Raw genomic sequence first — 12156 nt, forward strand, 5'->3', positions numbered from 1 at the left:
GCAGGAGGCTGCAGCTCTGGCTGAGCTGGAGACACTGAGAAAAGGCTGGGGGGTGTGGGGGGGTGTGGAGGCGGCCCGCCGTGCAGAGATCTGCAGGGAGAGCATTCCAGGCAGAGGGAAGGCCTGCAGCTGAGCTCGAAGACAACGAGGCCCTCGGTGCTGGACTGAAGTGCATGAGGGGAAGTGGTGAGAGGCACGGGGCGGGGCGGGGGGGCGTTCATGGAGAGCCTGGCAGGGCACTGGCAAGACTTCCGGAAGCCACTGGAGGGTTTGAAGCAGAGCGACACGATCTGACTTGAGTTTTAACAGGATCACTCTGAGCGAGAGTTGAGAATAACTCTACAAGAGACAAGCAACCATCTCTGAAAAACTCTGGGGGGCAGTGGGGTAGGGAACTAGCCTGGAGGTGGGGAGGGGCACTCTACAGCCCTGCTTCAAGCATCCGCCACAGGGGAGGTGTCAAGGCCTGTCTGGGAGCAAACTTTTCACCATGTGGCCCAGTAATCGAACCCTGCATTCAACAGAAGCGGCAGCCTCACCAACAAATGGGCACCTATAAGTAAAGTGTTCCTTTACATTTAGAAAGGCCGTTACTCCCATTCCAACCAGAAAGAAAGAAAACACACCACAGCCCTCCGCCCCGACCAACTGAAAATACCTGTGAAGCGACCCCACCCCATTAACACAGCTGCACACCGCCACGTGAAAGGGGCACCATCGTTTAAGTACTGTGTAATCGTCCCACACGATGTTAAAACTTCTCAGAACGTCTCCATGAGCTCGCTGAAGGAGAAAAAGTAGTTACCAGGGTAGGCAGGCACGAAGGGCCTTCTGCCAACTACTTAGATATTTTAATTCTCCGTTGCCTCAGTAGCTAAATAAGCATGGAGAACAAGCAGGAGAGGAATACTAATTAGAGCTAATTAGGCCCTGCCCTCTTCTGCCTCAATCCCCTTTATTGAAAGTCCCCCTAATTCAAGGATGATGGCGCTAAAGTGTAAATACCTAGGGTAAACAGCAGCCGACACACCAAACCCCCTGTTTGCATTTCTGAACCTTTGCCTGGTTACCTGAGGAGGGCTGCAAACCCAAGGCCAAATTCCAACAGCCCCAGCATAGACCACGGAATCATGGGGGGAGGGAGTGCTGCCAAGAGGAGTGCAGTAAATAGGATAAAGGGCTCTCCTAGGATTTCCAGCATTCTAACGTGCAGGACATTCACCAGAAGAACATTTGATTTTTTTCCTTTTAATAAACAATGATAGCAAACATGACTCCAGTTCCGCAGCCCGATCAATGCCACACTCCTCCCTCCTTCTTAGCAAAGATCAAGGGCCTCACCCCAGAGAAACCCTTCCCTGGTTATGTGGGAAGGCCATATCTTCGGGTCCTGTCTGGAGGCCCTCGGCAAGGGGATAATAAGGAGAGCAGATAACCCTGGGATGGGGGCTGTCAGCCTGCCAGGGACTTGTTTGAAGTGAGCCCCCTTAAATTAGAAGTCTATTTCCTGCTGGATTAAACACACAGATGAAAGATGTATACAAACTTTGAAAAACAGAAATCACAACGCAAATGGAAAATAATGTATTGAAAGAATTATTTGCAACTGGAAGTATTTAAGGTTTTACTAGAATCAGAATGTCAAACTGTAAGGAAACTAAGAAGTCATCTCCTTCAGCAGTTCCCAAACTTTTGGATTTCACAGATTATTAGGATCATTATGATTTAAAAAGAAAACAAAAAGAGAAGGTAGAACGTATATAGGATTGCCAGATTTTTTCTTTTGCTCAAAATGAAAACCACTCTCTATTATCATTACAAATTATTAAAAAGTTTTCCCACCAAAAATAAAAAAGACATAATTTCAAATTAAAGGACAGTCCTTGGGAAGCAGGGGGCTGTTGGCAATGATATACTCCTGTGTGTGACACAAGATACATCCTTCTCTTTGCCTTTCCCTGGGGACCCATGAAAACATCAGCAATGGGCACTGGTTGCCAGTTGGGTGTTTGGAAACCGGTGATCTACCCCAAGCTCTGGAGTGAAAAAAGAAACCTGCTACAGTAATAAGTTTGAATTAGGCCCTGAAGAAAGTTTTTGTTTGCCTAGACCTCTCCTCTCTCTCAGACAGAAACCTCCACTGCCTTCATGTAAATGAGACACGGCAGGGGACAGTCCTTCCCTCCCTCGCAGCCAGACATTTGCTTCACGAGAGCAATCAAGAATCTCGGGCTTGAAAGTGAATCGAGCACCCCAACACAATTATCTCCTACGGGAGAGGAGAAAGTTTGGAGCTTCCTGCGTTTGGGGGAGGGAGGATGGGATGGCGGTAGCTCATCTGCCTGGCAGCCCCAGCGCCCAACAGAGCATCCCTCCGCTGTGGCCTCCCAACTGCCACATCCAGCCCCCTCCCAACTCCGAAAACTTAAAGCAGGTAACTGAGGGCTCCTCACGCAGCCGCCGACCCCGGGCAGTATCGCGCAAGTGCAACTGCACACCCCCTGCCCTCCGTTCCAGAATCAATCCTCCAGAATTAAGGGAGTGTGCTGCACGGGGTGTTTGTAAACTCCGGGATAAAGCCAGGCAGAAGGAATCAGATTGGGATGTTCCAGCTGGGGCTTGGTTCCCAGGTGGGGCTGTGGTTTGAGACGCGGGTCTCCCCTCGGGTATGCGAGGGCTTGGGGGAGGAAAGAGGGGGTTACATCTTTAAAGGAAAGCGGCTGGCCTAGGCGCGGTGAAACTCTAGGATTCGCTACGAGGGCCTGAACACCCGCGTTTCCAGGAGACTAGCCCTCGGGAGTAGTAGCCCTGGCCCCCACGCTTTGGCTCCAGCGAAGACTCCGGGTCACGCGCCTCCAGCTGCCCTTCGTCTCCCCGGGACCAGGGTACCGGTGGCATCACTCGGCGCCTCCCAGCAGCCCGCCGCCCCCGGCCGGCCACAAGGGCCGCTTTGTGCCGGGAATGCAGAGCCCAGATCCCGACGCGGGGCTGGCGGCGGCCCTCCCCGCGCAATGGGCGCGGACGCTCGCGGGCTAGGTCAACAGACGGGCAGGGCTGTTTACTCAGGAAGGCTCCTCCTCGCCCGGGAGGGGACTGGAGGCCGACGACCGCCCTGCGGGGCTGCGGCGGGCCGCGCGCGGGGTGGCGCACGCAGTTCGGAAGCCCCCCACCGGGCCGTCCCCAGCGGCTCGCCACCTGGGAGTGCCCCGAGGATGCCTCCCACCTTCAGACAACGGCCCGGGGCCCTGCCCCTCCGAGACGCCAAGGGCGGCTCCGTGCGCCACAAAGTTTCTTTGCACCGCCAGCGGCACGGCTTACCTGGGAGCCGGGGCACGAGCGTGCAGAGCCCGAGGAGGCAGGCGTACAGGGGCGCGGGGGCCCGCGGCATGGTGGGGCGCCCGGCTCAGCTGCGGCGCGGGCGGCGGACTCCGCGGGGACGTGCGGCCGGGGCGCGGGGGCGGGGGGCCGGGGGCCGCGGCCTGGCGGGAGGCGGGGGCGGCTGCGCTGGCCCGCGCCCCGCCGCCACCATCCCTCCCGCAGCGCTTGCCGCCGAGTCCCGGGGCCGCCGCTGCGCCGGCTCCCCGGCCGGGTCGCCCGGGGTGTCGCCGCTCGGGACGGTCCCGGCGGGCGGCTCTGTGCAGGGAGGACTCCGGCTCCTCCACGCACCACGGGCTGAGGCTCCCCCGCGCGCCGGTACACTGCGCCCGTCGCCTCCGCCCCTTCCCTTTTCTTCCTCCCTCCGGCCCGCGGGGCTCCACTTTCCTCCTCTCCTTACTCCTCCCCTTCTCTCCCCGTCCCGGCCCCCGCCCGGCTGCCACAAGGTCAGCTTACGGCGAGGCGGGGCGGGCCGAGCTCCGCCCCTCCCGGGGACCGGCCAGCACGGGAGGCCGAGGGCATCCAGGTGGAAGTTGCTTCCGGCGCACCTGGCGGCCCGGGCAGGGGTCGAAATCCTGGGGTAGCGTCTGGCCCGGCTTCCCTAGCAGCTACGGGAAGGGGGAGGGGCACGCTCCACGGGCGAGCCGAGATTATACTTGGGGTTGCTGGATTTAAGGAGAGAGAGCGGGTCCGGGGCGGGGAGCGGGGAATCGTGCCGTGGCAATCTAGTCCTCTCGAAGCCGTGCTCGCCGGAGGGACGGAGGCACCGGCGAGTGTTATCGCGAGGCGACGTGCTCTGTGGGGAAGTGAGGGCACGTGGGGCGTGGAGACACACACAAAACGCACTTTTCCCTCCCTCATTAAAGTTTTGCCCTTTACGCGGATTCGAGACTGGCCAATATGTCACTATTCTGCGTTTTTCTTATGTCGATACGCTGGCGGTTTCCGTGAAGCCGAACAAATAAACTGAAGAACAGATGCTCAGGTTTTCACCTTATTCTTTACCCCTGAGCTGGTTCTAAAATTGACTGTAAGGGGCGGGGGTGGGGAGCTTCCTCTAACAGCACGTGCAAAGGACCAGGTGGGCTTGGGCTGGGCCACGATGAGTGGGTTAAGACTGGAATGGTTTATAGGCAGCAGCAGAAGAGGCAGCCTTCATGTACCAATAGAAGGAAATAATAGTAGGATGCCTAACACGTACAGTACAGAAAGCACACAGCTAGTCAGGCACTGAAATGTAAATACTTACCTTGTTAATTCACGAAATCCTCCCCACAACCCTACTGTTATCCAGATGAGAAAACTGAGGCACAAAGGGGTTAACTTGCCAGGAGAAGTGACAGAGCTGGATGCATTATCCAAAAGTTCAGAATGCTTCGACTAAAAACAGAAGCAGTAAGCAGTAAAGAGCAAAGTGATCTGAACTTTGCACATCAGGAACCAGTTGGCAAGACGGCTCTGAGTGGGCAATTAGTTCTAACTGCCCAGATTAGGGAGCTGGAGTTTAACTGTGCACTCCCACCCCACACTCTACCAGGGTAGTGCCCTACTGCCAGAGAAAATGAACTTATCCTTGTGGCATCGTGTGCATAGAGGCCAAGCTCCAAATTCCACTTGAAGGACAGTGTTTTATGCTTAAACTCCATGGAAGTGTCATCGTACTCTAAATATTCCCCATGTTCATTCTTATGTAAGAGTTATGCTTGTCCCCAAACATTTTCCAGTAAACTTTGTGCTGCAGGGGCTGCCCCAGGTTTATCTTGGGTCTTTCTGCCTCAGCAGAATGGCCTTGGGGCTACTTTTATCCAAGCTTGAGAGGCAATGATTATAACTAATGGGCAGCCGGTGAAAGAGTTTGAACTGGGAGGTGTCAGTGCCAAGTGGTGATTTTAAGATTTTTCTGGTAGGGATGTGATGGATGGATTAGATGCAAGGAAAGTTAAGTTGCAGAAACTGGGTAAATATTGCATTGATAAGGACAAACAAATCTTGCATTTATCAAGCATCCTCTAAGTTTAGGCCCTGTGTTGTCTGATCTGTGCATCACCTTCCCCAGCCCAACATGGCGCTTTACTGTTCAGACCCAACACACACCCCTGTTTACCTGGACTGCACCTGGAAAGTGCTGCAACCCAATCTGCCCTCCTCCTGTCCCACCTGGCGGTTTCCAACCTGCCCAGACCTGCCATAAACAGCAGAATCCCAAGTGATGACAACATTCTTCCACATTCCATTATCTGGGAACTAGGCTGGAGATGATAGACGGCTCTTCTAATTCCTCCCAAGCTTTTGTTTTCTGGTTTGTGGCTTTTTCTTGTCCCATCATCCTTCATTCTTTGTACTAAGCTGGAGAGTGGAAGTGTCTTTTAAATGCTTTGACTTCCTCTGACTGGCAAAGTCAGCGTGCACTGATGGCCTCCATCGGTGCTTCCCACAGCCACTGAAACAGTTCCCTTTGTGGCTGCCTCCACAGCATCCCATTTCTGATCATTGCTGAGCTTCTGGGCCCCAAGGAGGCTGCTGGTTGCATTGAGTTTGCGTCTCAAGGTTTGAACACAGATAACCCAGAGGAAGTTTATGTTTCTTATTAGTTTTAAAATAAGATTAATTCCTCAAAAAGTTAAATATAGAATTACCATCTGATGCACAAACTCCATCTCGCAACTCCCAAAAGAATTGAAGGCAGGCCTCAAACAGATGGTTATACACCCACATTCATAGTGGCATTATTCACAGTCACCAAAAGGTGGAAATAGCTCGAATATCCATCAACAGACGAATGCATAAATAAAATGCAGTATGTACCTACAATGGGATATTATCCAGTCTTAAAAAGGAATTAAATACTGACACATGTTACAACACATACGAACCCTGAAAACATTATGCAAGTGAAATAAGCAAGACACAAAAGGACAAATATTGTATGATTCTATGTATAAGCAAATTCATAGAGTCAGAAAGGATAAAAGAGGTTACCAGGGGCCGGACAGAGGGGCAAACAGGAAGTTAGTAGTTAATGGGTACAGAGTTTCAGTTTGGGATAATGGAAAAGTTCTGAAAATGGATCATGGTGATGTTTGCACAACACTGTGAGAATACTTAATGCCACTGACCTGTACACTTAAAAATTATTAAAATGGTAACTTTTGTGTTATGTGTATTTTACCATAATTTAAAAAAAAACTTGAAATCGGATTAGTTAAAACTTTTCTATTTCATAAGTCAGATTTACATGCTAATTCACTCCCACGATGAGTCGTCATATTGTGCAATTCAATCTCTAATCCAGGTCAAGAATATTTTACTGATATAGAGTTGCAATGTAATATGCAGGGAAAAAAAAGTCGAAGGGGGAAAAGACAACAACCCTACAGTATTCCTTAGTTTAGGTAATATTCTTAATTTACTCTGCTTTTAATAGTCATGCCTGGGGTTTGTCACAGTGCCAGAAATGAATGACCCTGATGACGGAATATTATAAAGTTCTTTTGCAGCAATTGATAGGGCTATGAAACATGTATACAATTTTCTTTAATGTTAATTTTCACTTTTTTTTTTTTTTGGCCACACTGCACGGCTTGTGGGATCTCAGTCTTTGACTGGGATTGAACCTGGGCCACAGCAGTGAAAGCCTGGAATCCTAACCACCGGGCCACCAGGGAACTCCCTAACTTTTTATTTTAAAAATATAAAATTATATTCTTTTTTATAGGAAAATGTTCTTTATAGGTTTTTCTCCCCCTATGTGACACGGTGTTGGTTAGGAAAAAATACTCCCCATGACAGCCCTCAGAGTTTGCAGCCCATACGGGACGGCCAAGGACAGACCTAAAGGCACCATCCACATAATGGATGAACACGGGAGATGGGCAGATGAAAGGCCATGGTGAGCACAGCAGGTTCCATTTTGGTGAAAATAGCCTATTATGTTAACTGGCATATAGTAGATCTCTCAGCAATTTTTGTTTGTTTATTTTGGGGTTAAGCATGGACATCGTGGTCATGCCACAGCTGAGACAGGTAGAATTTCATATTGAGAGACGGAATACAAAACAAGTCTCGATGGAAATTTTCAACAATGAGGAAAGGTGTTTCTCTTTGTTGTTGTTGCTTTTAATGTACAAATGTAAGTCATAGAAATGTACCATTTCTCTGAAGCTAAGAAGCACATACAAACATTTTAACCTTATTTATGGAGCAGCTAGCACACCCTCGATAAATAAGTCATGTGCTTTCAACCTCTCTATTCATAGAATTATCAATTTTGAAAACGCTCATGAATTATATCTTTCTGTAACCAATTTTCAAAGGTTAGTTTTGAAAATATTTTTAAGATTATATATTCTGGATGGAATATATGTTTTCCAGCTTTCATGAACTGAAATATTTTAAAACAGTGTCCATTAATAAAATTACAGTAAAAGTTGTGATATTTTTCAATGAATTTTGGCATATGTTTTCCTTTTTTTTTTTCCTTTTTAGAAAACTTTTCTTTAAAATTGTCTGTAGAGCTTAGACCCAGAGGAGACTGCTAGAGTCTTCCTCTAAATGCCCCTTTTCCACTCTGGCAAAGCCATTACAATTTGTTTCTCTTTTCCTAGAAGTTATCTTACACCACCTAAAGGGCACAGATGCTTTTCCAGTTATTTAACTAAAAAGTACAATGAATGAAGACAAGTACACAGACACACTCACACACACATACCCCTTTTTAATCATATCTAGAGACTTCTAGCATAAATACCAGGAAACGAGTGAGTAGGGAATGGGGAAGGAGCACAGAACAGGTATGGTCCATGCAGATGTGGCCTGGGAAGAACTGCCACAGAATGAGGGGAGCGTGATGGGATAGAGGGAAGTGAACACCATAGACGCTGGCAAGGATGGGGATATCTGAAGAGCAGAAGGAAGCGGCGGGAACTTGGGAATGCTCTTGGAGGCTGAGCCAGCATTCTGCCCTCGGCCACTTGAGCACCACTTTTTTTTTTTTAATAAATTTATTTATTTATTTTTGGCTGTGTTGGGTCTTCGTTTCTGTGCGAGGGCTTTCTCCAGTTGCGGCGAGCGGGGGCCACTCTTCATCGCGGTGCGCGGGCCTCTCCCTGTTGCGGCCTCTCCCGTTGCGGAGCACAGGCTCCGGACGCGCAGACTCAGTAGTTGTGGTGCACGGGCCTAGCCGCTCCGCGGCATGTGGGATCTTCCCGGACTGGGGCTCGAACCCATGTCCCCTGCATTGGCAGGCGGATTCTTAACCACTGCGCCACCAGGGAAGCCCCCACTTTTTTTTAATCCTCCTTTTCACCTACAATCCCCTCCGTGTCACCCCTCACTTTCATCTTGCCTTTCTCTTCTGTCTTGTCTTAGCTCTATCAGTGGTCCTTCAGACAATGCTGGAGCTAGGAATTCAACAGCTTTTCAAAAGGTAGGACAAACTTCTGACCCTTACCCCTTTCTGGGGGCCAGGTTTGGGGGTGTGATGGGGGGGTGGAAGCTGAGCAGCTTGCTGAAGGACCAGGTCTGCAGAAGTCAAGGGCCAACAGGCCTGCAAAAAGCCTCCAGCCCGGGACCCAACTTCAGCCTGTGTACAGGAGCTACTGCACCTTTTGTAGACTATAGCTCTTCATATTTAATTGCTGGTGGAGGAAAACTATAAATCTGGACTCAGAAGAATTCAGTTCCGGTCCTCAGTGCTATCAACTAGCTGAGCAGCCATGCAATTACCTGCCCCTCTCTGGACCTCAGTTTGCTCAGCTGGAAAGCAAAGGACCTGGTCCATGCCAGAGCTGGCTCTATAATTACTGCTTGTGAACTCAAATGCGTTTGGCACTTGGCAGCAGGCTCTGGTTTACATAACCTGTTCTACCAACTAAAAATTGTCCTTCAAAAAACTACTGCCCTTTAATAGGATACAGGACTTGGTTGAACACATTCACTATGTGGGAAGATTGTGAGGGCCTGTCTTGAGAGTAGACTCTGAAAATGACCATTTCACCTCTTTAAGGGATGTCGCAAGGAGCCCCCATCACCTCCCTGGCTAATCTACTCTGATTATTTAATCATCAATCACAGCGAGTTCTTCATTCCATGTAACCTAAGTTCCTTCTTTGGTAGTTTCCACTTCCCCAGCCTCACTGGAGATAGGCCACTATCTGCTCCAGCATTTCAGAGACGATACAATAAAACATGATGCCCACCAGAGGTTCCTCCGAGGGTCAACTCAATATTCAGACTCACAAGCCTTCTAGAGGCGACACTTGGCTTTAAAAGTCAAGACAATGTAGGGAGGAACCACAGCTGGCCAGCCTGGCAGCATTGAGAGTTCATCTCATGGGAGTTCTGCTCTCAGTCTAGCATAGCAGTCAGCTCAGGTGCAGGAGCTAAGAGCCTCGTTGCTCAGGTGTAGGCCCCTCCCCAGCTTAGAAGCCATCATATTTTGTAATATAACTCTAGGAGTATAGTTTCCGGGTTCCTCACAAAGACAAGCACAGTTCAAAAAGTCCCCACACTCAGAGAGAATGGAGTCCAGCCAAGTATTTATAGTTCAGTCAGGTATTTACAGTACAAATCAATGCTGTAAAACATACCTCATTCTCCCCATTTGGACGCTGGGGCTTAGAGAAGGGATAAGTGATAGAGCCAAGATCTCCGGACTCCAAGGTCCACAGTTCTTTTTGTTCTATCACAGCTGCCTCATTTTGAATGGAACTCTGATCTTCACTATGACTATGACATAGTCTTAATTCGAGTGTACTTAAAAGAAGTATATCTTAATATTTTCAAAAGTGCAATGTTTTCTCATAATTGGTCTTATTTGTGATCATTTCAGAAAATATTTACATGCAGGTTAAATTAGCAAATACATCTGAAAATACCTGGCACACAGTAGGCATTTAATAACTATTTATTGAATCTGGCTTGTACTTCCTAAACTGGGTCCCCACCTGATTTCTTAGGGTGACAGCTTTGACCCACTCTTCTTCTGAGTCATGTTATGTTATACAGGGTGGCCATCCAGGGGCACAGTGGACCTTTCATTACATGGAGCCCCATGCTTTATAGCTACCCTTGTAACATTCATCCCCAAACCACAATTAACAGCAAACGCAGGGCCTTTTACCCTTAGGTCAGTAGGCTGAAGTGTAGTTAGCTGTGGAGATCTGTGACTCTCCAGACTAGGGCACCCCAATCATGTTTTCCAAGTGTAGCTGAAGGACAAAGCCAAGCCAGACCCAAAGCAGGATACCTGCAAACTATAACTTGAGATAGCTGGGCTCCCTTCTTCCAAGGAGACCAGGGAGGGCATTGCAACTGTCTCCACACAAGAAGGCAGCACCTGAGTGAATGCCTTATTAGGTACAGCTGTTCAGCCTTCTCTTCAGAAGAAGCAGGTAGGGCACATGGTTGGTGTAACTGAAGGATCAGCACACCAGGAATCAGATGGTTATGCAACACACAAGGCCCTTCAGAGCCTGGCCCCAACACGCATCCTCACAAACACATTCTCACCTTTGCACGTCGTGTTTCTTCTCCATAGAGGGTCATGGTTCCTGCTCTTTCCAGCTAGTAAACTTGACTCCTCGTTCCATACCCAGCTCAAGCCTTCCAGAACTGATTTTCATAGAATGTCTTCCTCCACGTTCTCAAAGGGCTCGGTCCTTCCTCTATCGGATGAGTTGAATTTGAAATTACTTGCTTATGGCACAACTGACCCTCTGACTTAATCGAGAATTAAGAGAGTAGACGCTTAAGTGTCTGTGGGATAAACCACAAAGTCCTACTGTATAGCATAGGGAACTATTAATATATTCAATATCCTGTAACAAACCATAATGGAAAAGAATATGAAAAAGAATATATATGTATAACTGAATCGGTTTGCTGTACAGCAGACACTAACCCAACATTGTAAATCAACTATACTTCAATAAAATAAATTTAAAAGAAAGTATTTGTGGAATGCCTCATTTTTTTAACAAATATTTATTGAGTGTATACTCTGTGCTAGATACTGCTCTAGGTTAGGGATGGGATTGTGATATTTATGCAGAATCTTGAAGGGTGACATCATGTTGTAAGGGAGAGGGAGGGAGAGGACCAGAGACGGGATAGCTGTTCACAAAGCACCCATTTCCTGGTCTTCCTGGACATGGAGCTCTCCTATATTCCTCTGTCTCCCTGGGTGTGTTGGGTGTAGTTATGTGGCTAAGTTCTAAGCCAATGTGATGTGGGAAAAAATGAGAGGCATTAACACCAGACCTGACCCATAAAGATCTCTCTTGCCTGATCCTCCACACTTTTTCCCTTTCTAGTAGATTGATACAGATGAGTACAGTGTGACCTTGAGAAACATGTTCAAAATGAGGAAGCCGTAGCAGGAAGGAGCCTGGATCGCCACGTAGAGGAGAGCAGAGGGCTCCTGAGGAGCACCCAGGAGCAAGGACAGACGTCTCTGGACTATAATGCAGTCCGCTGTCCAAATGTCTATTTGTGTTGACCCTTCTGGGGTGTGTGTCTTGTTTTAAGCTTGAGACTTAGAATAATAACAATAGAAAAATTTAAAAGATTAGTTTAAAATGATAGACATTCTATTATGGAATAAGAATTACGTACAACTTAGAGGGTATTGTATAAGTTAATTCCTCTCGAGAAAATGGTAAAGCTGGTTGGTTAGGGCTGGCTAAGAGAGGCTTTCTGTTATGGACTAAGCTTAAAAACAAAATACCTCAAAAGTGACATTACAAATAGACATTTGGACAATCGACCCTATTATAATCTGGA

At 48.4% G+C, this 12156-nt stretch overlaps 1 protein-coding gene across 4 annotated transcripts in view; it reads right to left on the minus strand.

Moving 5' to 3' along the window:
• ITGB5 (integrin subunit beta 5) overlaps nucleotides 1–12156 on the minus strand; it is a 125095-nt gene that overhangs the window by 107326 nt on the left and 5613 nt on the right. The window contains exon 1 of one of the 4 annotated variants that reach the window (XM_027106931.1): nucleotides 10885–10985. The exons of 2 other annotated variants lie outside the window; for them this stretch is intronic. Coding sequence is in view for 1 of the 2 variants with exons in the window: in XM_027106906.1 (XP_026962707.1) it covers nucleotides 3319–3388 (70 nt within the window). In the remaining variant the exon portion in view is untranslated. Of the gene's footprint in view, nucleotides 1–3318; nucleotides 3797–10884; nucleotides 10986–12156 lie in introns of those variants that run through there. One more of the 4 variants, XM_027106906.1, reaches the window with a different exon arrangement.

This window comes from Aethalodelphis obliquidens, unplaced genomic scaffold (assembly GCF_003676395.1).
Source record: "Aethalodelphis obliquidens isolate GAN/ISIS:26980383/991018 unplaced genomic scaffold, ASM367639v1 scaffold1, whole genome shotgun sequence".
NCBI lineage: Eukaryota > Metazoa > Chordata > Mammalia > Artiodactyla > Delphinidae > Aethalodelphis > Aethalodelphis obliquidens.